Source organism: Gigantopelta aegis, chromosome 14 (genome assembly GCF_016097555.1).
Source record: "Gigantopelta aegis isolate Gae_Host chromosome 14, Gae_host_genome, whole genome shotgun sequence".
NCBI lineage: Eukaryota > Metazoa > Mollusca > Gastropoda > Neomphalida > Peltospiridae > Gigantopelta > Gigantopelta aegis.
The window spans coordinates 18494653-18522137 of NC_054712.1; the positions used below are offsets into that span (position 1 = coordinate 18494653).

The 27485-nt window shown below is 40.3% G+C and overlaps 1 protein-coding gene across 1 annotated transcript in view; it reads right to left on the bottom strand.

The window, feature by feature from the left end:
* Positions 1-9319: 9319 nt before the first annotated feature.
* Positions 9320-27485, bottom strand: part of LOC121389000 — a 51003-nt gene continuing 32837 nt past the window's right edge. Inside the window, exons 3-7 of the mRNA XM_041520588.1 lie at positions 27226-27355; positions 18962-19087; positions 14829-14978; positions 11536-11640; positions 9320-10475 (exon numbers count right to left, since the gene is read on the bottom strand). Coding sequence (XP_041376522.1) covers positions 10456-10475; positions 11536-11640; positions 14829-14978; positions 18962-19087; positions 27226-27355 — 531 coding nt within the window. The 3' untranslated portion in view covers positions 9320-10455. The remainder of the gene's footprint in view (positions 10476-11535; positions 11641-14828; positions 14979-18961; positions 19088-27225; positions 27356-27485) is intronic.

Sequence of the window (27485 nt, forward strand, 5' to 3'; positions counted from 1 at the left end):
ATTATATAGCAGAAGTCTCTATATAGTTCTGGTGATTTTTTGAGAATAAAAAATGCTTGTGATTAATTATTACAAATATTCATCATAATTTACGGTTATGTTCATTGATATATTAGTGGTATTTCTCTGACCATAAATTCAGAGGTACTTGGGAAGATAACCACAATGTGTCACTGGCAAAAAGGTACGTTTTAAAAAAATATCAGTGGTGGCTAAATGTACCGTAGCCGTGTATTGGGGAAAACGAAATTATCCGTTCATCAAGTACCTGTGTTTTTATCATGGAATATTGGGAAAAACCCAACAAATTCCTCGTTTGTGTTAGTCGATCTTCATGTATTGCACAACAAAGACAGGTCATTTATACAAGTTTTTATTTAAACAATATATGATTTCACATTAATGCTTTTGACTGTACACCATTAAACATGATACATTTTTACACATTTAGACGTGACATGCATACCATGAAACAACCGACTGAACATTGCTGCAAGGTGAAATACAATGTTTTACTCTCGTCACCCGGCATCAACTCAGTAAACATCTACTCACATGACTCGGTAGCGCTCGGTGTTCTACTTTGTTCCCTAATTCACAAAAAAAAAATGTGTATAAATAGTTTAACATTACTTCTCGTTCAAGCAAGTGCTCCGCAACTGATATAACAACAATGATCGTGGTATGTAATATCCTTTCTGTGGGATGGCGCATGTAAATGATCCCTTTCTGCTAATCGAAAAGAGTAGCCAGTAGAGTTTATGGGGCGGGTTTCCACTCTCATTATTTGTGATACTGCAGGCCCGTAGGAACGACTTTGGGACGGGGGGGGGGGGGGGGGGGGGGGGGGGGGCGCGCTGACGGATCGGGTACAAACTCTTTATCAGATTTTGGTTAAAATGGCAAACATGAATATGTAAAAAAAAAAAAAAAAGGCTCACAAGTAACATCCCCCCACCCCCCACCCCCACCCCCACCCCCCACTCCTGGTTCCTACGGGCTTGTACTGCCCTCGGAGATTGAGTGCGTCGTTAAATAAAATAATTCTTTCTTTCTCTCTACCCTGGCTTATAGTCGATATGTCTGACGACTGGGGGTATGCGTACTTGGCTGAAATAAAATTTAATAATGTGCGTGGTGGGTAGGAGGTTGTTGATGATCAAGGGATATAGACCCGTAGGAACGATATCTGTTGTCCCGACAACGTCAGTGTTTAGCAGAGAAACGGTGAGTTTGTTTATTTTTAGTGAATTTTGTTTTGTTTAACGACACCACTGGAGCACATTGATTAATTAATCATCGTCTATTGGATGTCAAACATTTGGTCATTCTGACACGTAGTCATCAGAGGAAACCCGTTACATTTTTCCTAATGTAGCAAGGGATCTTTTATATGCACCATCCCACAGACAGGATAGCATATACCACGGCCTTTGATATACCAGTCGTGTTATTTTTAGTGGTACACATGTAACGTGTTGCTCGACTTGGTGTTTCTGGGCAAGACTGGAATATTGGAAGATGTAAGAAATGCTTATTAGTTTACTTTTGAAGACTGTGGCTTCCATTTGTATACGTTTCACTCCCTCGCTGTACATTGTAAATACACTTTATACACAGTGCAACCTAGCAAAACCCTGCATCCGTTTCTGGAAAGACTGGATATTTAATTTAAAATCGTACTGTTAAAGACAAAAGATGGTATGTAATAAATACAGAACTTCACATACGTTGTTTTTTCTTCATACTTATTGCACACTTGAATTGTGCGCAAAAATACACCTCTCTCTCTATGCAGTCTCGTGGAATACAAAGTATATTATTGCGCACAATGCACTATTTCTAGTTACATATGTAGCATACAAACTGCTTATAAAAGGAATGCAATATTTACAATAATCATTGCTCGCATGTATAGTATATATCGTATAACATATAGGCTTATATAAACATTTTGTTAATTTAAAAGAAATAATAATAATAATAATAATAATAATAATAATAATAATATATATATATTTTTTAAAACTTATTATTAAACACTTGTATAAACTACTTTTCTGGACATAAATAGAAGTATACTATATAGACTACAATATTCTACAATATCATTTATAACAAATACAGAATTGTAGCAAGTCGGCCACCCACGTAGACTGACGAGGCTAAATATATAAACTTTTTTCTTCTTCTTCTTCTTTCCTTTTCTCTTCGTCGATCTGCTTTATTCTGCATCAGTCGCTCACATGTTACATACTATTGTAGGGAAACCAGGCTCGGATAAAACAAAACAAATATGAAACAGTCGCAGACGATCGACATCGGGTCGGCTACGGACGATCGGTGACAGATCGGGGGAGTTGAAGAGCAGGAGTCTATTTTACAAACCAGTTTGTGACTAGCACTTTTATCTACAGTTCGTTTACATGTGTGTGGCGTCTGTTTGTGACTAAACACTATTATATACAGTCGTAAGTTTACATGTTTGTGACAAACACTTTTATCTACCGTCGTAAGTTTACATGTGTATGGCATCTGTTTGTCACCAACACTTTTATCTACAGTTCGTTTACATGTGTGTGGCGTGTGTTTGTCACCAACACTTTTATATACAGTTCATTTACATGTGTATGGCGTCTGTTTGTAACTAACACTTTTATCTACAATCCGTCTACATGTGTGTGGCGTCTGTTTGTGACTAACACTTTTGTCGACAATCGAACGTTTACATGTGTGTGGCGTCTGTTTATGACTAACACGTTTATCTACTGTCGTACCTTTACATGTGTGTGGCGTCTGTTTATGACTAACACGTTTATCTACTGTCGTACCTTTACATGTGTGTGGCGTCTGTTTATGACTAACACTTTTATCTACTGTCGTACCTTTACAAGTGTGTGGCGTCTGTTTATGACTAACACTTTTATCTACTGTCGTACCTTTACATGTGTGTGGCGTCTGTTTATGACTAACACGTTTATCTACTGTCGTACCTTTACATGTGTGTGGCGTCTGTTTATGACTAACACTTTTATCTACTGTCGTACCTTTACATGTGTGTGGCGTCTGTTTGTGACTAACACTTTTATCTACTGTCGTACCTTTACATGTGTGTGGCGTCTGTTTGTGACTAACACTTTTATCTACTGTCGTACCTTTACATGTGTGTGGCGTCTGTTTGTGACTAACACTTTTATCTACTGTCGTACCTTTACATGTGTGTGGCGTCTGTTTATGACTAACACTTTTATCTACTGTCGTACCTTTACATGTGTGTGGCGTCTGTTTATGACTAACACTTTTATCTACTGTCGTACCTTTACATGTGTGTGGCGTCTGTTTATGACTAACACTTTTATCTACTGTCGTACCTTTACAAGTGTGTGGCGTCTGTGATTAACACTTTTATCTACTGTCGTACCTTTACATGTGTGTGGCGTCTGTTTGTGATGAACACTTGTATCTACTGTCGTACCTTTACATGTGTGTGGCGTCTGTTTATGACTAACACTTTTATCTACTGTCGTACCTTTACATGTGTGTGGCGTCTGTTTATGACTAACACGTTTATCTACTGTCGTACCTTTACATGTGTGTGGCGTCTGTTTATGACTAACACTTTTATCTACTGTCGTACCTTTACATGTGTGTGGCGTCTGTTTATGACTAACACTTTTATCTACTGTCGTACCTTTACATGTGTGTGGCGTCTGTTTATGACCAACACGTTTATCTACTGTCGTACCTTTACATGTGTGTGGCGTCTGTTTGTGACTAACACGTTTATCTACTGTCGTACCTTTACATGTGTGTGGCGTCTGTTTGTGATTAACACTTTTATCTACTGTCGTACCTTTACATGTGTGTGGCGTCTGTTTATGACTAACACTTTTATCTACTGTCGTACCTTTACATGTGTGTGGCGTCTGTTTATGACTAACACTTTTATCTACTGTCGTACCTTTACATGTGTGTGGCGTCTGTTTATGACTAACACTTTTATCTACTGTCGTACCTTTACATGTGTGTGGCGTCTGTTTATGACTAACACTTTTATCTACTGTCGTACCTTTACAAGTGTGTGGCGTCTGTGATTAACACTTTTATCTACTGTCGTACCTTTACATGTGTGTGGCGTCTGTTTGTGATTAACACTTGTATCTACTGTCGTACCTTTACATGTGTGTGGCGTCTGTTTATGACTAACACTTTTATCTACTGTCGTACCTTTACATGTGTGTGGCGTCTGTTTATGACTAACACTTTTATCTACTGTCGTACCTTTACAAGTGTGTGGCGTCTGTGATTAACACTTTTATCTACTGTCGTACCTTTACAAGTGTGTGGCGTCTGTTTATGACTAACACTTTTATCTACTGTCGTACCTTTACATGTGTGTGGCGTCTGTTTATGACTAACACTTTTATCTACTGTCGTACCTTTACAAGTGTGTGGCGTCTGTGATTAACACTTTTATCTACTGTCGTACCTTTACAAGTGTGTGGCGTCTGTGATTAACACTTTTATCTACTGTCGTACCTTTACAAGTGTGTGGCGTCTGTTTATGACTAACACTTTTATCTACTGTCGTACCTTTACATGTGTGTGGCGTCTGTTTATGACTAACACTTTTATCTACTGTCGTACCTTTACAAGTGTGTGGCGTCTGTGATTAACACTTTTATCTACTGTCGTACCTTTACAAGTGTGTGGCGTCTGTGATTAACACTTTTATCTACTGTCGTACCTTGACATGTGTGTGGCGTCTGTTTGTGATTAACACTTTTATCTACTGTCGTACCTTTACAAGTGTGTGGCGTCTGTTTGTGATTAACACTTTTATCTACTTTCGTACCTTTACATGTGTGTGGTGTCTGTTTGTGATTAACACTTTTATCACAATCGTACGTTTACAAGTGTGTAGCGTCTGTTTGTGACTAAAACTTTATCTACAGTCGTACCTTTACATGTGTGTGGCGTCTGTATGTGACTAACACTTTATCTACAGTTGTATGTTTACATGTGTGACGCGTCTGTTTGTGACTAACATTTTTATCTACAGTCGTAATCTTACATGTGTTTGGCGTCTGTCACTAACACTTATCTACAGTGTCACTAACACTTTTATCTACAGTCGTACGTTTACATGTTTGGCGTCTGTTTCACGTAACAAATTTACATCATTTGATAAAAGAAGATAGAGCATTTTAAGGACGAACGAAAATGAATTATTTATATGCCAGACTATATATTAGTTCAAATGTCGGTAGTGGTAAGAATTGTGTTTTAGTAGATTTGCGTTGACGTGTAAAACTAGGTTTGCGATGTTTTGTGAAATTGGTTCCTGTTCAACTTCGTCGATCTCTCACAGAGCGCATGCATCGATATGTGTCTCTTGACAGTTTTATGGGAACCAGGTGTAAACTGTCAGCCAATCCCTGCATCAATACGGAGCTAACGTTAACCCGGGTACAAGTGAAGCGTAACCCTGGGACAACTGCGGAGTTAAAATAACCCGGATTCAATTTTATCTCCGCATTTTAGCTCCGCATTTTTCACCGTGTATCCCAGTGTAATAGGTTCAAATTACCCCCCGGTTCAGGTTACCCCCCGGGTAATTTGAACCTAGGTTCAAAGTACCCCTCGTAGTTTCAAATTACCCCCACCCAACAACCAGTACATTTTCACAAATAGGGTATATTTTTATACGGATAATAAAGAAATTATTACACGAGCGGGTGTGTCATACTGATTTTACGAAACTCGTGACAGATTTCATACAAAGAAATCTGTCACTCGTTTCGTAAAATCAGTATGACACACCCGCTCGTGTAATAATCTCTATTTCTTGTATACTACTACCTAAGTTCAGATATAAACTGTTAATAGTCAATACGTAAATAATAGAACACATAATATGTCTGTCCTATTATATTTTACGTATAGCCCCTTCCTGCGTCGACATCACGTCGTCTGTGTATATACACGGACGTTAAACAATGATTCAGTCGCCACCATTTTTCTCCCCAGGAAATATCACTATGTAAAATTAGTCTAATTCACAACACGTTCATGAATCGCCGTCTAGTTTGAGATATTAAATGGGTTAATCCGAAACTTGGGGTAATTTGAAACTACCATATATGTGCAAGTTACCCCCCAGTTTCAGGCTACCCCCGGGGGGTTCGTTTGAAACTAAGGGGGGTAGCTTGAAACTAGGTTCAAACTACCCCGGGGGTAATCTGAACCTAGGTTCAAACAACCCCCGGTAATCTAAAACTAGGTTCAAACAACCCCCGGTAATCTGAAACTAGGTTCAAATTACCGGGAAGTAACTTGAATACGGGAGGAATTTGAAACTGGGACACCTGGTAAGAATGCACAGAATGGGAGAGATCTAACATGGACGGAGTGTTAAACAGTGCTAATCTGGTACTGACAAGACAAGGCAACAAGAGAAAATTACATGTACTGGCTAAAAATGAAGTGGTGGATCCAGGTGGGGGCCTGCCTACCCCCTTTTATTCACATACATTTTCTTTTTAATTTATTGTTGGGAGGAAAACATTTCCTTGTTTTTTTTTGTGTTTTTTTGTTTTGGGGGGGGGGGGGGGGGTCATTTAATTAAAATATATAATGTAAACTCTTCAAATCTTGGTGAAACATAATCTCAAAAGACATAAAAATAAAAGATTTCAGAGACAGTGTTCCTCCCCCACCCCCACCCCCACCCCAACCCACCCTCCGTCAAGGCGATTCTGAATCCACTACCATAATGAGTTCAAAATTTCACAAAACGATATAGGTGAATATTACTGCGAACTAAAATTTATGTTATTACAACATGATATACATGTATGACTTACAAGTTACGCGTTGAATACAATAGTTATTACATACTTGTAATATCACTTACAATACAATAGTCTGTTATTGGCAGCACGTGGAGGTACATAGGCCTAATTAGCCAGTATTTTAAAACACATGACGTTATTTTAAATTTATCAAATGACATGAAGTACAACGCAAATACATTGGAAGTGGGGTTTGAAGTACAAAATAGACCTAGCCGTACCCATAGTTATTTCATAAAATCATCACTTAGGAAACAATATATTAACAGTTTCCATTGTTTTTAAAGTATTTTGTACTGGTCCCACAATTTCTACAATAAGATGCTATTGTTCGTAAGAATTATACTTGATAAAAATCCAGAATTTTGTACTTTTAATGTGTTGCAATCAACAACAAAATGTTTTTAAAAAGCACACCGAAATAAAATGAATTAATTAAAATAAATAAATAAAATTAATTATATAAAAATAAATAACTAAACAAACAAACAAACAAACAAATAATTAAATAAATAAATAGAAGAATATTAGAAGTGTTTCAGTTGTGATTGCATTAGGAGAATGGCAGTGGTATGACGAACGCCAGTACCCCATAATTTAAAAAAAAAAAAACGAAAAAAAAAGCGATTGTCGTTTAAACAATATAATATACTCAACAAAAGTAATTAAGGGACAGTAGACCTTTAGTGATTCTGATAGATAACATTCAAAAAAAATAATAATTTAATCAGAAAAATCGGACCAGTTATACATGCAAAACATCTTGTATACGGTGGGTTTTTCGCAAAGTTAATAAAATAACCGCAGGCGCAGACTCTAGTTTCAACTCATAAAAATGGACACTAAATTTAGTTAATCTACAAACCTGTAACACAGAGTAAAAGAAGAGTCTGTGACGTTAAAACCGGAAAATATCATTTAAAAATAGATTAGAACTTGAATCAATAACCGCTACTTCTCAGACGCACGTGCGTTTTTTTTTTAAATATGAAAAAATTATTTTGTGATATTAGAAGCAACAGGTTGTACGGAAATGGATAATCTAAACAATATAAGTAAATATAAGTAATGTTTGATTTCAGTGATCATAAACGGCTCTAATACGCTGTAGTGTTTAAAAACTAGGATCTGTCCCTTTAAGGATACGTTATCCGTTGGTACGTTACAATACTTGTCACATTGTTCGCTATAAATTGTTATTTAAATCATTAATTTTTAGAACAAGCACAGTGTGGACACCTTGCAACGGAAGAAAGAAAGAAAGAAGTGTTTTATTTAACGACGCACTCAACACATTTTATTTACGGTTATATGGCGTCAGACATATGGTTAAGGACCACACAGATTTTTTTTGAAGAAACCCGCTGTCGCCACATAGGCTACTCTTTTACGACAGGCAGCAAGGGATCTTTTATTTGCGCTTCCCACAGGCAGGATAGCACAAACCATGGCCTTTGTTGAACCAGTTATGGATCACTGGTCGGTGCAAGTGATTTACACCTACCCATTGAGCCTTGCGGAGCACTCACTCAGGGTTTGGAGTCGGTATCTGGATTAAAAAATTCCATGCCTCGGCTGGGATCCGAACCCAGTACCTACCAGCCTGTAGACCGATGGCCTGCCACGACGCCACCGAGGCCGGTTGCAACGGAAGAAGATGTTTTAGAATATCTACTGACCCTGAATTAATTTTGTTGAGTATATTTCTCAAAAACCCAAATTAACCATATACGATTTTTTTTTCTCGTTCGATGCCTCTCTACCTTCCTTCCCTTCCTCCAATGACATAATTTCCTGAAGAGTCCTTCCCGTAGCTTGCAATTTAGTAAAACAAAACATATCAATCTGGCTAGTTAATCAAATCAATTGAAAGTAGCATCTGCAACAAACTTAAGCTTTAGAGAACTCAATCTAATTAAAATTAGCTCCACTATTACATGTGGATCTAACACCAGTCAGTTGGAGCTCATGTCCACCAATCAAAACCTTACTTGCAGAATCCTGCCAGTGATTTAAAAATAATTTGAAAACATTCCGAATTATCCTGAGGGTATACGACATGTTTCGTGTGAATTACGAATGCCTTAAAACATGTTTTATTTTATAAAATAAATAATTTGTAATGTAAAACTGAAGACTGATTTAGTTGGGTTTTTTTTATAAATAAATAAATAAATTTTAATGTAAAATTGAAGACAGATAACCCACCCCGTACGTATTGGTATGGTTCGCTGTACTGCGTCCACTAAAATAGACTCGCCCGATATTTTTAGAATTTGTATGCTCCCAAATAACGTTATAAAAGGCGAAGTGTGATTGGTCAATATTTAAATTATTATTTACAGACGAAATGTTACCTGGACATTGGGGACTACGCAGTGTTGTTAGTTTTAAATTACTGGCATGATTCTGCAAGTAAGGTTTTGATTGGTGGACATGAGCTCCAACTGGCTGGTGTTAGATCCACATGTAATAGTGGAGCTAATTTTAATTAGATTGTAGAGAACTGAACATAAAACCATAATATGTTTTTTTAAGTGAAAGTAAGAAAATCATTAAAATTCGATTTAAACTGAGATTCTAATGCGTTTACGTTTTGTGCGCATCACAGCCGAAATAAATGGACAGTTGTTCATAGTTATAGCTACCAATGAGCGTTTCTGGTTGTCACAGAGAAAACTCAAATTTTCACTCGAGATTATAAACGCATTAAATATTATTTCGTATTTCACTAGTAGGCAGATTTCTTCCTGTAAGCGTTTCCAACGCCGTGACAAGTCGCGGCCAAACACACCGTGCTTTCGTTAACATCCGTATCGTGGTCTGGTGGGTGCGGTCATAACTGACCGAATGAGACGGTATCAAGCACACTGGATATCTCGTCAAAACCAGACAGTATCAAGCACACTAGATATCTCTTGACAAAAACCAGACGGTATCAAGCACACTGGATATCTCTTGACAAAAACCAGACGGTATTAAGCACACTAGATATCTCTTGACAAAAACCAGACGGTATCAAGCACACTGGATATCTCTTGTCAAAACTAGACGGTATCAAGCACACTGTATATCTCTTGTCAAAACTAGACGGTATCAAGCACACTGGATATCTCTTGACAAAACCAGACGGTATTAACCACATTGGATATCTCCTGACAAAACCCGACGGTATTAACCACATTGGATATCTCCTGACAAAACAAGACGATATTGAGCACACTGGATATCGCTTGACAAAAGCAGACGGTATCAAGCACACGGATATCTCTTGGCAAAATCAGACGGTATTAACCACATTGGATATCTCTTGACCAAACCTGGCGGTATTAATCACACTGGATATCTCTTGACCATCAAGAATATATGTACCACACTGGACATCTCTTCAACACTGTATGTACCACACTGAACACCTCTTCAACACTGTGTGTACAACACTGGATATCTCTTGGACACTGTATGTACCACACAGGACATCTCTTGGACACTGTATGTACCACACTGGACATCTCTTGGACACTGTACCACAAATCAAAGGTCTCGCAGTCACGTAACTGGTACCGACAGTAAGGCAAAATGGTGGGCAAGCTGACAATTGCTAGAATTCTGGTTCCGTATCTAGAACACAAACGAAAACATATTAAAATATGTTTTATAAGTTACGTTATCTCAACTGAACAAGAGGAATGTGTCTATTGGTAATCCAGGACACTAAGATACAATAAAATACAATTACTTTCCACTCTTAAAGAATTGGTTTAGCCTGTGTTGATTATAATGTATACTTAGCAACTATTTAACCATTTTATTAAGACTCGAACATCTACTTCTCGTGGGTTTCTAATTATTGTTCAGTATTGGTCTTAGCCAGTGACTATTATAATTAGGTTTGCGTTGTATTAATATATTGGCATACCGATATATATATATATATATATATATATATATATATATATATATATATATATATATATGGTTCAAAGATTAAATTATACTTATTACGATATACTCTAACTGTAGAAAATCGCAGGAAGAGCCTAACATTACTTAGTACGCTTTGGTACACTTAAGTGATATATTTCATGTTTTAAATACTGCACTTCAATTGGCATCATGTATTTTTAAAATTTCGTTTTCCTTAAAATTTATTGACGCTCCTTTAATTAATATATTATGATACATACCCCATAATACGCATCCCTAATTGCAATAGTATGCACAGTCAATTCTAACAATTAATTATGATACATATCCCATAATACGCATCACTAATTGCAATAGTATGCACAGTCAATTCTAACAATTAATATATTATGATGCATATCCCATAATACGCATCACTAATTGCAATAGTATGCACAGTCAATTCTAACAATTAATATATTATGATACATATCCCATAATACGCATCACTAATTGCTATAATATGTCCAGTCAATTCTAACAATTAATATATTATGATACATATCCTATAATACGCATCACTAATTGCAATAGTATGCAGAGTCAATTCTAACAATTAATATATTATGATACATATCCTATAATACGCATCACTAATTGCAATAGTATGCACAGTCAATTCTAACAATTAATATATTATGATACATATCCTATAATACGCATCACTAATTGCTATAATATGTCCAGTCAATTAAATACAGAATCAGACACATACCTACATCTTCGTAAGTTCTGTGATGGTGCTGGTGGCTCTGTTTGTGTTCGTTCGCCTTGGCAGGCTGGCGAATACTGGGGGTGCGCAGAAACCCGTATTTAGAGGCTGCAGAGAGAGAGGAAAACAAAAGAGTTGTGTTATATATTGCCTGAAATTGTTTCTCCTACAATTGTTGCAAAATATGGACACTTCAGATTCGTGGTTACTGCATTACAAACCTTTAAGATGGTGGAATCGTTTAATCGGAATATAACTAAACGTAAGTGATCGTTTAATCGGAATGTAACTAACCGTAAGTAATCGTTTAATCGGAATGTAACTAAACGTAAGTGATCGTTTAATCGGAATGAAACTAAACGTAAGTGATCGTTTAATCGGAATATAACTAAATGTAAGTTATCGTTTAATGGGAATGTAACTAAACGTAAGTGATCGTTTAATCGGAATGTAACTAAACGTAAGTGATCGTTTAATCGGAATGAAACTAAACGTAAGTGATCGTTTAATCGGAATATAACTAAACGTAAGTGATCGTTTAATCGGAATATAACTAAACGTAAGTGATCGTTTAATCGGAATGTAACTAAACGTAAGTGATCGTTTAATCGGAATATAACTAAACGTAAGTGATCGTTTAATCGGAATTTAACAACACGTAAGTGATCGTTTAATCGGAATTTAACAACACGTAAGTAATGCGTCGGATTCTCTTTAATAAAGGGATTAACACAGGCTATCACATCGGTAAACTGTTTGATTATGCAATGGAACTTATTATTAGTAGGTTGTGTATCTCATTTCACTATTAGGACGGGATGTAGCCCTGTGGTAATGCGTTTGCCTGATACGCGGTCGGTTTTGGGTTCGATCCCCGTCGGTGGGCCCATTAGGCTATTTCTCGTCCCAGCCAGTGCACCACGACTGGTATAACGAAGGACGTGGTATGTGCTATTCTGCCTGTGGGGTGGTGCTTATAAAGGAGTCCGCGTTTCCTCTCTAAGCGTTTCCTCTCTAAAACTGTCAAAGTTACCAAATATTTTTAATCCAACAGTCGATGATAAATAAATCAGTGTGCTCTAGTGGTGTTGTTGAATAAAAACAAACTTTAAACTTTTTACATTTGACTGTTTGGCTTTGTGCCACAAACATCTATAAAATGTATTCTAAACACGTTCTAGTGAATCACGTGTGTTATACTACACCGCAATCAAATTGGTCATGAAAGAGACCAAGACATTGAAGTGTGACACGAGGGACGTCATCTGGCGGTCGATTCAAGAGACAACACGCACGCCATTTCCGATACAGCTGGTGGCTGTAAATTAATCATTTGTTTCATTGTTTCCCAGGTGATGCTGCCTGCATTACGCATTTAACTTCAATCAGCCGTTACAAACAGATTAACTGTTGTATCAAGTAATTAGTATACATGAACTGATGTATCAAGTATACAGTAACTGGTGTATCAAGTATACAGTAACTGATGTATCAAGTATACAGTAACTGATGTATCAAGTATACACGAACTGGTGTATTAACTATATAGTAACTGATGTATTGAGTATAGAGTAACTGATTTATCAAGTATACAGTAACTGATGTATCAAGTATACACGACCTGATGTATCGAGTATACATGAACTGATGTATCAAGTATAAACGTTGTCCTGTTGGGGCCAGTCGCGTTGATAGAGCGATGAAGAGATGGTGCAGTGTTCTGCTATATTTCATCTTCCCATTGGGGCGGGATGTAACCCAGTGGTACAGCGCTCACCTGATGCGCGATCGATCTAGGATCGATTCCCGTCGGTGGACCCATTGGGTTATTTCTCGTTCCAACCAGTGCTCCACAACTAGTGTAATAAAGGCCGTGGTATGTACTATGCTGTCTGTGGGATGGTGCATATAAAAGATCCCTTGCTGCTAATCGAAAAGAGTAGCCCATGAAGTGTGGTCCTTAATCATATGTCCGACGCCATATAACCGTAAATAAAATGTGTTGAGTGCGTCGTTAAATAAACCATTTCCTTCCTTCATCTTCCCATCGCTCTATTACATCACCGCATCGCGTCATAACAATGTTGTTTGTATAATTTCATAAACGTATTCAACATACTAATATTTCTGTAAGTAATCGGAATACAACTGGGTAATTATAAGTATGCTACTTTTTTTTAATCTTTGTAAATGTATACATTAAATGGTCTTTACGGCAGTCGGTTGGTCTGTACTTCCTGTTTGTGTTCATTTCCTGCACATCATAGGAAACCTCACAATACTGGGTACAAAGCTCCTTTTCTGTTCATGTCATTTTTCTGGACCCATATTGTTTGTCGCATATTCAAGAAATGTAAAACTTATATCGGCAACCATGGCTAATTTTGACAAAATGTTTCAGAATTTTTTTCTCTATTCATCATAAAGTTATGGCCTCCAATTTTGGAGATAAGAGATGTTGGTTGTTTATTTAAGTTTCGTACCCACTAGTGGTTGTAGAGGGAGAGATGTAACAGAGTCGTAGCATTGTCTGCACATGGTGGGGGAGGGGATGTTGAATATGAACCTACTGGATCCGTTTGTCTAGGTTTACCCCTGGACACTATATGAATAGCTTAATATTGCACAATGACAAATTGTTTTAGCCTATTCGTAGGGGCAGATTCGTTAAGACCTCTCGACCCCCCCCCCCCCCCAGCCTATGCCCCTGGTATAGGGAAGGAAGAGGGTGTGAAGGGAGCTGATTTACCATGTGCAAACTTAAACATCTCGAACCTCCCGAACCCCAACCCCAGCCTATGCTCCTGGTGTAGGGGAGGAGAGGGATGTGAAAGGGAGCTGACTTACCGTGTGCAATCTCCCGAACCCCCCCCCCGCCTATGCCCCTGGTGTAGGGGAGGAAGAGGGGTGGGAAGGGAGCTGACTTACCATGTGCAAACTCAAACATCTCGAACCTCCTGGACCCTCCACCAGGCTATAACCCTGGTGTAGGAGAAGAGAGGGGTGTGAAGGTAGCTGATTTACCATGTGCAATCTCGAACCTCCAGACGACCCCCCCCCCCCAGCCTATGCCCCTGATGTAGGGGAGTAAGACGGAGGTCAAGGGACCTGATTTACCAAGTGTAATCTCGAACCTCCCGAACCCTCTTGCATATGCCCCTGGTGTAGGGAAGTAAGAGGGATGTGAAGGGAACTGACTTACCGTGTGCAGTCTCAAACATCTCGAATCTCCCGAACCCTCTTGCATATGCCCCTGGTGTAGGGGAGTAAGAGGGATGTGAAAGGAACTCACTTACCGTGTGCATACTCGAACATCTCGTGTCTCTGCGCGTCCTGCTGACTCTGTCTGCACATCTTGCAGCAGGCGACCACCATCAGGGACACGATACTGCCGCCCACCACTGAGATGAGCACAGCGAAGTTCTCCCCGGGGAACGGGTCGTACACTGAAAAACACACACAGAGAGAGAGAGCCAGGTATTAGGGTCGTACTGTGAAACACACACACACGCACGCACGCACACACACGAATGCGCATACACACACATACATACGCACACACACACATACACGTATACACACACAAACACACAAATACATACATACATACACACACAGAAACACACACACACACACACACACAAACACAGAGAGACAGACAGAGAGAGAGAGAGAGAGAGAGAGAGAGAGAGAGAGAGAGAGAGAGGGGCATTATGGTCGTACTCTGAAACACACACACACACACATTTACACATACATACACACACACACATATATATACACATACAGACACACACACATATACATACACACAAACACACCCACACCCACACACTATCTCTCTCTCTCTCTCTCTCTCACACACACACACACACACACACACACACACACACACACACACACACACACACACACACACACACACACACACACACACACACTGACACACACACACACACACACACACACAGGCAGTAAGAGACGGACAGTGTGACCAGCCATGGACGATAACACAAAACAGAACAAAGCAAGACAACACAGGGCAAGATAGGACAAGGCGTGACAAAACAAGACAAGGCGTGACAAAATCGTGACAAAACAAGACAAGACGTAACAAAACAAGACAAGGCGTGACAAAACAAGACAAGACGTGAAAAGCAAGACAAGGCACGATAAAGCAAGACAAGGCGTGATAAGCAAGACAAGGTACGATAAAGCAAGACAAGGCGTGATAAAGCAATACAAGGCGTGATAAAGAAAGACAAGGCGTGATAAAGCAAGACAAGGCATGATAAAACAAGACAAGGCATGCTAAAGCAATATAAGGCACGATAAAGCAACATAAAACGTGATAAAGCAAGACAAGGCGTGATACAGGAAGACAAGGCATGATAAAGCAAGACAAGGCGTGATAAAGCAAGACAAGGCATGATAAAGCAAGATAAGGCGTGATAAAGCAAGACAAGGCATGTTACAAGAAGATAAGGCATGATAAAGCAGCAAGGCAGAACAAGACAAGACAAGACAAAGCAACACATGACAAGACAAGATAATACTGAGTTTGGTTGTGTGCGTTATGTTTGGTTGAACTGTGTTGTGTTGTGTTTCATTGTATAATGTTATATTACATTGTACTGATGTTTGGTTTTGTTGTGTTGTGTTGTATTATGTTGTGTTGTGTTTGGTTGTATTTTGTTGTATTGTTTTGTTTATATAATACATTATAATGCAATACAATACAATATAAGCAAACACAATATAATACAACTAAATACAACACAAATCGCAACACATTTTATTATAATGTACTTGTTGACAAAAACATATCTGTTATCTGTGGTATTGTGTTGTTGGTTTCGGTTTGTTGGGGTTTTTTCCCTTGTTTTTGTTGTCGTTTTGTTGTTGTTTTTGTGGGAGGATGATTTTTTCTTTCTTTCTTTCTTTTTTTTTTTTTTGGGGGGGGGGGTGGGGGTGGGGCAGTGTTGCTAAATGTAACATGAGTCGTTTCTCCCATGTTAAGCCAATATCCGTCTGAAACGTAACGCGTTTTTTTTAGTTTTTTTTTCTACGAGGCAATATAGTCGAACTGTTATAGACTCTCTAGACTGTGAAAAGCTCCTGTCAAACTAAAATTGACAAACTGATTTCTTTGCCATTTCCCACTGCTATGAGGTTTTTTGGTGGAAAATATCAGTTGACACTGGAATAAAGCAACCACTTTGTCACTGAGGAGTTTGATTGACCGCCAGGGGTCACTGGCCTGGGTTTGCTTTATATCGTGACGGGTTTAGAATTGTACTCGGTCGTTATTTTATTTTTATGTGCTGTTCGGGAAGTAAAAGATTCGTTCTATTTCGGCGTTTTCCGGATAACGGAAGTCGCTTTAGACTGTTGAGAGGCAGCGCGTGTCAGCGTGCAAGAAAATTGACGTGACGCGTATAACTAATGCAGGAATCAGTTGCACAAACACTGAACGTGAAAAGGCAGAAGGAAATGTTTTTATTTCACGACGCACTCAACACATTTTATTTACGGTTATATGGCGTTCTTCACATGGTTAAGGACTACACAGGTATTGAGAGAGGAAACCCGCTGTCGCCACTTAGTGGGCTACTCTTTTCGATTAGCAGCAAGGGATCTTTTATATGCACCATGCCACAGACAGGATAGTACATACCACGGCCTTTGTTACACCAGTTGTGGAGCACTGGCTGGAACGAGAAATAGACCAATGGGTCCACCGACGGGGATCGATCCCAGACCGACCGCGCATCAAGCGAACGCTTTACCACTGGGCTACGTCCTGCCCCGGTGAAAAGGTGGTGTTCAAGTTACACAAACACTGAACGGGAAAAGGGTCAGAGCCGGTTTAAGGATCCTCGAGGCCTGTAGCACAAATAACAGCGGGACCCCCTTCCCAGGATATATATTTTGCAACCACCTCGGGTAGAGGAAAAAATGACCTGGGGGAAATAATTATATGTACACATCACCGCGGTGTCCCTGAAGCGCGGAGACCGTAACACGTGCTACATGTGCTACTATAGTCCTGTTCAATTGTTTAGACCTTATTTTGTTTTTGCAAATGTTACGTTTAATTCCTATTCAATCCTTATTTTCTTTACATTTGCATGAAAACAAACCCAAAGTTGACTTATTTTCATTTTGCAAAAATATATGTATGTTGAGAATGCAGTTTCGTTCTCCTATAAATAACTAAGTCTATTTGCATTACAAAAGATTATGATACGAGGCTACGTGAAGGCTATTATAACTTGTTTCATTATATATGTCCGTATGTGTGTTTGTTATTTCTGTTTGTAATTATATATCTGCATGTGTACCGGCCTCGGTGGCGTCGTGGTAGGCCATCGGTCTACAGGCTGGTAGGTACTGGGTTCGGATCCCAGTCGAGGCATGGGATTTTTAATCCAGATACCGACTCCAAACCCTGAGTGAGTGCTCCGCAAGGCTCAATGGGTAGGTGTAAACCACTTGCACCGATCACATAACTGGTTCAACAAAGGCCATGGTTTGTGCTATCCTGCCTGTGGGAAGCGCAAATAAAAGATCCCTTGCTGCTAATCGGAAAGAGTAGCCCATGAAGTGGCGACAGCGGGTTTCCTCTCAAAATCTGTGTGGTCCTTAACCATATGTCTGACGCCATATAACCGTAAATAAAATGTGTTGAGTGCGTCGTTAAATAAAACATTTCTTTCTTTCTATATCTGCATGTTTGTGTTGTTATTACCGTTTCATCTAAACTATTATGTGTGTTTGTGTTGTTATTGTCGCTTCATCTAGACTGCTGTGTGTGTTTGTGTTACTACTGTCGCTTCATCTAAACTGTTTTGTGTGTTTGTGTTGTTATTGTCGCTTCATCTAAACTGTTGTGTATGTTTGTGTTGTTATTGTCGCTTGATTTAAACTGTTGTGTGTGTTTGTGTTGTTATTGTCGCTTCATCTAAAATTGTGTGTGTTTGTGTTGCTATTGTCGCTTCATCTAAACTGATGTGTGTGTTTGTGTTGTTATTGTCGCTTCATCTAAACTGTTGTGTGCGTTTGTGTTGTTACTGACGCTTCATCTAAACTGTCGTGTGTGTTTGTGTTGTTATTGTCGCGTCATCTAAACTGTCGTGTGTGTTTGTGTTGTTATTGCTGCGTCATTTAAACTGTCGTGTGTGTTTGTGTTGTTATTGCTGCGTCATCTAAACTGTGTGTGTTTGTGTTGTTATTGTCGCTTCATCTAAACTGTTGTGTGCGTTTGTGTTGTTACTGACGCTTCATCTAAACTGTCGTGTGTGTTTGTGTTGTTATTGTCGCGTCATCTAAACTGTCGTATGTGTTTTCATCTAAACTCGTATGTGTTTGTGTTGTTATTGCCGCATCATCTAAACTGCCGTGTGTGTTTCGTGTCATGCTCTCTTACCTCCACAATAAGTCGATCTGTTAACTGACTCGTCGCTTCCGTCAAAACAGTTGTCCACTCCGTCACAGAGAACGTCACGTGACACACAATACCCATTATCACAACGGAAGTCTTCGCAAGAATACTCTGGAATAAAATGTATATTAGAAATAAATATAGTTAACAAATCAACAAATAAAAAAATAATTGTAGTTTCCTACAAAATAATAAAAATGAAACAGATCGATTATGTGTCAAAAATGTGAAATAGACGAGAATAAACTTGTAACTTGACAAGAGCGTGAGTTAAGTGTTTTAGAACACGGTTTGGCAGAGGGAAGGTGACTACTAATAATGCTGTTAGGAACGTTGTCGTTTTTCAGTAATAAAAATAAAGAAATATTTTATTTTACGACGCACTCAACACATTTTATTTACGGTTATATGGAAAGAAAGAAAGAAATGTTTTATTTAACGACGCATTCAACACATTTTATTTACGGTTATATGGAAAGAAAGAAAGAAATGTTTTATTTAACGACGCATTCAACACATTTTATTTACAGTTATATGGCGTCAGACATATGGTTAAGGACCACAAAGATATTGAGAGAGAGGAAACCCGCTGTCGCCACTTCATGGGCTACTCTTTTCGATTAGCAGCATGGAATCTTTTATATGCACCATCCCATAGACAGAATAGTACATACCACGGCCTTTGTTACACTAGTTGTGGAGCACTGGCTGGAACGAGAAATAGCTCAATAGGTCCACCGACGAGGATCGATCCTAGACCGACCACGCATCAAGCGAACGCTTTACCACTGGGCTACGCCCCGCCCCTTTTTTAATAATAAGCCAATACGAAGGATCCACCGAGCTTTACGGTTAAGAGTAAACCTATGTGGCGGCAGCGGGTTTCGCTTCTATCGATCAAGTGTCAAAATGATCATGTTAGACACAGTGGGTGTGGGTAATTTTTGGCATACTTCCATCAGAGAACTGTTCAAGCACGCCTGTCGTGGGCACAACCTCTGACTTCGCCAGTGTTCTGTCAATGACAGGGATGTTAGACACTACACAGACGTGGTTTAAAACGTGCTGGGGTGTCATTAAACAAACATTCCTTTCCTTTCCTCTCCCAATGCGTCACACAATTGGTTAATCGCTGTCAGACATAACGTAGGTTTTGTTTAGATCGGTTTACGAATATCCAAAACCAGAGTGCCAGTAAGATACGATTTCAGATTCCTTCATTTCAGTTCAACTTATTTCCGTGCTTATATCCAATTAAGGTTCAAGCACACCCTGGAGCTATCTGGGCTGTCTGTCCAGGATTCAAAGTAAGGCGAGTGAGAGTGTCTGAGAGTGAGATAGAGAGAGAGGCAGGCCACCGAGGCCTGTTCCAGATTCAAATAAGGCGCGTTCCTGTCTCACTGGCATATTTACATCCAGTTTTACATCCAGTTTCCTCTATTAGACTTCTACTCTATGTGCGGTGTATTATTATCTGGCCGCTCTAACAGCGTGACAAACTACAATGTCGCGCTAATCGGTAAGCCTTGAAGATTTTTGTTAGCATCATGGGACGAATGTAATCAGCTGAAGAAGGCATCAATCGTTGAATGGGATCGCGGCACCGGCTTGCATGTGATTGCCTTTTTTGTAAAAAGCCATTGATGAGCACTACACTCGTGTAATTCCCTCGTAAAACAACAATCTCTCTTTGAGCAGAAGATCCTGGGAGAAAAAAACAATAGGGAGAGAAAAAGAAAGAAAAAACTACAAAAACAACACCAGTCTTATCTGATTTACTACGCGATTGGAGCCATTACGAGAGAAAATTGGATCTTGGAAGCATCCCGCCATTAACGCATAATGTTCAAACATAGTTTCTAAATCACGCCATTATCAGACAAAGATTTTTCATTAAAGGAGAGTCTAGCCGCGATGTTTTATTGATTGTGTGTTTGCTCGATGAAAACTCGAAAACGATGCCGCGTGAGCAATTGCGACTGGAGTCAATATTAACTTTGTAATCCATTGTTTCCGCCACTATCTGACACACGCTGATTGACGACACTGACCTTGATCCGTTTTGTGAACCTAACTAAATGATCCAGTCGTTTGGTCTTTTACCAATGTTGTAAAGGATCGCAAATGCCTCAATTTGATTACATTGATTTTTCTCCCTCTTATTTTCGATCATGTGAACTATTTGCACTAATACAGCATGTTATAACACATTTACATATATGTGACAGATATCTTCAATAAAAAAGTTCGTTGTTCTTTTCACCAAAACTGCACCATCTTAAGCAATGAACGGTACTTACAACTTAATTTGTCTTAACATTCCAAAAGAGACTATCACAATTCAGATGCAATGATTCTGGATTAGCAGTGGGAACTGGTCAATTTAAAAATACTATGTATGAGTGCAGTTAATCAGGGGCCTAATTCACTAAACTCTCGCAACTTTGCGATCTCACAGTGCAATGCTAAAAGACTTACAAAGAGGATGCTTTGTTGTCTAGCAGAACCTAAGAGACCTTTGTGAATTAAACCCCAGGCCCCTAAAAATTGCGAGAACGAAAATTTTATTCGCGCATCGTTGTAACAAATCTAATTTTGCGTAACCTATTTTTCGTTCGCGCATTGAATTAAGGACACCATTTACGTGGACATAACGGGTTATGCAAAAAGAAAATGGGTTACCTGAATTTGTTTTTGCGAAACCCATGAGTGTGTCACGCACACATTTTTTTTTTTTCAGAGGCCTAATTTTTGGTAAAACAAACCGGCCTCGGTGGCGTCGTGGTTAGGCCATCGGTCTACAGGCTGGTGGGTACTGGGTTCGGATCCCAGTCGAGGCATGGGATTTTTAATCCAGATACCGACTCCAAACCCTGAGTGAGGCGCAAGGTGCAATGGGTAGGTGTAAATCACTTGCACCGACCAGTGATCCATAACTGGTTCAACAAAGGCCATGGTTTGTCCTATCCTGCCTGTGGGAAGCGCAAATAAAAGATCCCTTGCTGCCTGTCGTAAAAGAGTAGCCTATGTGGCGACAGCGGGTTTCCTCTAAAACACAGTGTTAGAATGATCATATGTTTGACGTCCAATAGCCGATGATAAGATAAAAAATCAATGTGTTCTAGTGGCGTCGTTAAATAAAACAAACTTTTCTTTACTTTGTAAAACAAATTACGAGATTTTTTAATGAAAAAACAACTCTGTGTTCCTCTTTCCTTTACTGATAAACTTTCACCATCGATTATCTTTATCACGTTGATGTTATCTACAAACAGAGCCGGTTTAAGGATCCACGGGGCCTGTAGCACAAATACCAGCGGGACCTCCTTCCCAGGATATATATTTTGCAACCCCATCGGGGAAAGGGAAAAAATGACTGGGGGAAATGAAATTAATGTACACATCACCGTGGGGCCCCCTGATGCGCGGGTTCCGTAGCACGTGCTACGTGTGCTACAAGGATAAACCGGCTCTGTCTACAAATGATCAACTGCTAATTAATTTATCAATGTTTCTGTAACAAGAAAGCACTGTGATGATGCCATATGATTTACCACACGCATGAGACTAAGTAATTTATCAATGTTTCTATATCATGTTTCTGTAACAAGAACGCACTGTGATGATGCCATATGATTTACCACACGCATGAGACTAAGTAATTTTCTTTCTCTTATATACCATGTGTCAGTGACCTTATGTACCATGTGTCAGTGACCTTATGTACCATGTGTCAGTGACCTTATGTACCATGTGTCAGTGACCTTAATACTGACAAAAGCTTGTCTTGTTTTATCTAGTTCTCACTTGTTGCATACTCCAAGTATTTTAATGAATAGGAGTAAGGGTGGTAGATGGAATTTGCCATCAAATTTCCTTCTGGTGCCCTAATTTGTGCATAGACATGTTAAAACCAATCACATAAATATACTGATGGAAAGAAATAAAGGATCACACAGATAGCAACAAGAAATAATGACTGCATAAAAAAATCAATTCATATTGTCAGAAGTTGACTGGGAACATATAGGCAGCACATTCAACACTACAGACATTCAATCCCACATTACAACTTGGTGTGAAATACAGACATTACTACGCTAGTATTGAATTAAATTTGGTCTACAATTCGATGTGTTCCCTTATTTCTTTCCATCAGTATAGTAGCAATCACGTTACCCACTTTAAGCAATGAGAAAAAGGTAGAAACCCAGAGTGTATAACAAATGGGATGTATCTGGCACCGAAAACGTAGTGTAGGATTACGTATACCGCCTCTGAAACCTTCCGTCGTAGATGTCTCTGGTAGTATTACACGTATGTAACAATGTACAATGCTGTGCAGTGGAGTGCAGTGCTGTGCAGTGCTGTGCTGTGCTGTGCAGTGCTGTGCTCTGATGTGCAGTGCTGTGCTCTGATGTTCTGTGCTGTGCAGTGCTGTGCTCTGATGTGCTGTGCTGTGCAGTGCTGTGCTCTGATGTGCTGTTCTGTGCTGCGCTGTTCTGTGCTGTGCTGTGCTGTGCAGTGCTGTGCTCTGATGTGATGTGCTGTGCAGTGCTGTGCTCTGATGTGATGTGCTGTGCTGTGCTCTGCTGTGCAGTGTTGTGCTCTGATGTGATGTGCTGTGCTGTGCAGTGTTGTGCTCTGATGTGATGTGCTGTGCTGTGCTGCGTTGTGCTGTGCTGTGCTCTGATGTGATGTGCTGTGCAGTGCTGTGCTGTGCTGTGTTGTGCTGTGCAGTGCTGCGCTGTGCTGTGCTGTTCTGTGCTCTGATGTGCTGTGCTGTGCTCTGATGTGCTGTGCTGTGCTGTGCTGTGCAGTGCTGTGCTCTGATGTGCTGTGCTGTGCTCTGATATGCTGTTCTATGCTATGCTGTGCTGTGCTGTGCTGTGCTGTGCTGTGCTGTGCTGTGCTATGCTATGCTGTGCTGTGCTGTTGTGTTTAGTTGTGATTTGCTCTTCTCTACTGTCGTATTGGAACATTTACAACCATATTGAAATGTAATTTATATATTTTTAATGTTCATGTATGATTCAATTAAGTGTTATTGTGTCACCTTCCAATTATGCAATAACTTAGTCTAGTTAATTAGGGGCTAGCAATCAGACCGATTACTGTGAAACTAAATTACAGGAAACAAGAACACCATGCATTTTAATTGTTACCCCCAGCTGTTACCCAATCTGCCAACAAACGTACCTATTTATTATTATGTCGGAATCGGCAGTAGTTAGCTGATTACAATTTATCATTCGACAAAATAATGATTATGTGCTGACTAACGACACAATTCACAAAAGAGGTCTTAGTCTGAGTATGTTGCCTAGGGAAACACTATTGACAAGAAACAAATTACCAAAGCAGATTAACACGTAACCATTTGAGCCGGGTCCTATAAAATAGACCCATAGAGACCTAAGTGAGAATCAAAATATAGACTCTTACCTCGACCTTCAGACAATGAAGTTGTCTAGCGAGAACGTGGTGATTTCTCTCCCCCCCCCCCCCCCCCCTGGGGGCTGTGTTGCGTGTACTTGGCCCACTAGTCAAGTACCGCATTGAACACAATGGAGACAGTGCTGTTGTAACCTTGAGTTACGGAGCTACCAACTCATCAGGATCGAAGAGGAGGAACCGGAGGCGGCGACCTAAGACTTCGCAGGGGGGACCAAACCTGGCGGCTCAACCGCCAGGAGCGGTCCCACCTGCCCCGAAGAGGAAGATCAGACCAACGGGAGCGAGACAGGGTGATCCAAACCCGGTGGCTAAACCACCGGGGGCGGTTCATTCTGCGCAGCCGCTCCCAGTTTCTGACCGGAAGCACTCGCCAGGAGCGGAACAGGGGGGACCAAAGCTGTCAGCTCCACTGACAGTGGCGATCCCTCCTGACGACCCACCTGCTGAGAGGGAAACTGGACACGTCATCGTGACGGACCCCCCAGCGAGCCCAAAAGCGCCTTCCACTGATGATGATGTTGTTGCCGACCCTGCAGACGGAGGGGAGTCCAAGAGGAGGAAGATGTCAACGGTTTCCGAACCGGGGACATTCGACCAATCCAAATGGACTATCGCATGTGAAAACATCCCATCCAAATGGCAGGGTTTGTATCCACGGCGACTTCACAGACACCAGCCAACTAAAGGGACTCTGGAATGAGAACAACTGGCGAAACCTACCCAACGGAATTGGGAAATACCAACTGCACTCAACAGGAACTGGCAACCAGATCCACGTGACTGCAAAACAGGACGGACTGTACAGGCAAGGACTCTTGATACCGGATATGACCAACACAACGATCCATCGTATCCTCAAGATAGTGCTGAGAGATATATATCCGGCAGCCATCTACAGGAATATCAAGGTCTTGATTGAAGGACTCCCCAACTTCAGGCCTGGACAGTCCATCACCTCACCATGAGTCCTGTTATACCAACCTCCTACTAACCTTTACCTCCGTGAGTACCAACCTTTTTTATTGGGCTAGTTAGACTTTAAACGTTTTGGAACCAGTTCTAAATTCTTATGTTTATTTTTTTATAAATAGTCTAACGCATTTTACTTTGGCGCCCGTTCAATTGCTCAAAATCACCTTAAAACTTTTCGGCCGAGCAGTCTTAACCATTTTTGGCTAAAATTTTAAAGTCCAGACATGTATCGGTATGCAGTACTCTTTGTAGACTTAGGTAAAAAACAGGCTTCACCGAGGAATCGAAATTCAGCCAATCAGAACACGGCTCCCACTCGGTGTTACTTCTTGTTTATGAAGTGTCTGCTAGTCGGTCCGCGCTTACTAAATGGCTTTTTTCCAAATTCCGCCCACTTCAAACTTACCCCCCCCCCCCCCCCCCTGCTCCGGAGTCAGTCACTGGCGAAGTCAGAGGCTAATTCCGCAGTGGGCGTGCCTGAACCTTCGTGGATAGGGGCACGTAAATATAGTTACCCATACCCATCAAAATATATAGACCCAGACAGAATGAAGCGGGGACCGAAGGAGGGCAGCTTTGCTGTTCGTTCCCTTGGGATTCTTAGTCGCAGTGTCAACTATATGATTCACATAGGAGCTTAGTCTTATATTATCTGTATCACCGTGTTGTTAACTTGTTAATCATGTTTTATGTTGGAAAGGGAAAAAAATACATCACCAATTTGTAACTTCTGTTCCTTCATTTACATTCGTCAAAAAATACGAAAAAAGAAAGCAAATAGACATTTTTGTTGGGGGGGGGGGGGGGGGGGGGGGGCGCTGACTGAGATCGAGGTTGCAAAGCAACGTTTCTAGGATGTTAGGGGGTATTTTTTCTCGTAATTGTTTTAAATATATATATCCTGAAATGTAATTTCCTGCATTCTACATGTACAGTACATGTAAAGTTACCTCCCCCCCCCCCCCCCACCCCGCCCCCATGCTCCACCGTACCTGTGCTGTACTGACCTGTGTTGTGTTATGTTGTATTGTGTTGTGTTGTGCTGTGCTGTGCTGACCTGTGTTATGTTGTGTTGTGTTGTATTGTGTTGTACTGTGTTATGTAATACTGTGATGCAGACCTGGAATGCAGATCTCACTGTGACAAAATGAGTGGATATATTAATTACTCCCCTACGTTGGAGCCGTGTAAGGTAAAGAAAGACATGTTTTATTTAACGACGCACTCAACACATTTTATTTACGGTTATATGGCGTCAGACATATGGTTAAGGACCATACAGATATTAAGAGAGGAAACCCGCTGTCGCCACTTCATGGGCTACTCTTTTTCGATTAGCAGCAAGGGATCTTTTATATGCACCATCCCACAGACAGGGTCGTACATACCACGGCCTTTGATATACCAGTCGTGATGCACTGGCTGGAACGAGAAATAGCGCAATGGGGCCACCGACGGGAATCGATCTCACACCGACCGCGCATCGAGCGAGCGCTGTACCACTGGGCTACGTCCCGCCCCTCCGTGTAAGGGATCGTCATATTGAGCTGTGGTATTCAATCCTTTTCTTGTAGTATTTTCTTTAATTCACATGCTAAGGAAAGGTAAACATTATTCTAATCATTCTCAGGGGAGTGGTGTCGAACCAGAGTGACTGCGCCTCTTAAACGGCAAGGTCTGTTAATGTAAATCTGTCGCGATTTCATTGATATTTGAAGATATTTCACTAAGTGTTATAATATAATAAATAAGTTGTGTTATGTTCTAGCAACACCACCCGTACATGCTTATATCTGTAAGCATATTATAGCTGTACTCACTTGGTCGCCTGGCTGTGAATATTAACCGGAAGTGGTAGTTCGTCTGGTTATGGTGATGCAATCTCACGGTTACTATGGAACTGTTGAGTGGAACCACACCCGGGGATGCACTGGCGCACATGAACTCCAGCTAAATAAATAATAAATACTCAAATCAATCAATCGATCAGCAAGGACAATTATCAATATATCGCCAGTACCTTTACCACTGGCGTAGAAAGCGGCGGGGGGGGGGGGGGGGGGGGGGGGGGGGGGGGCAG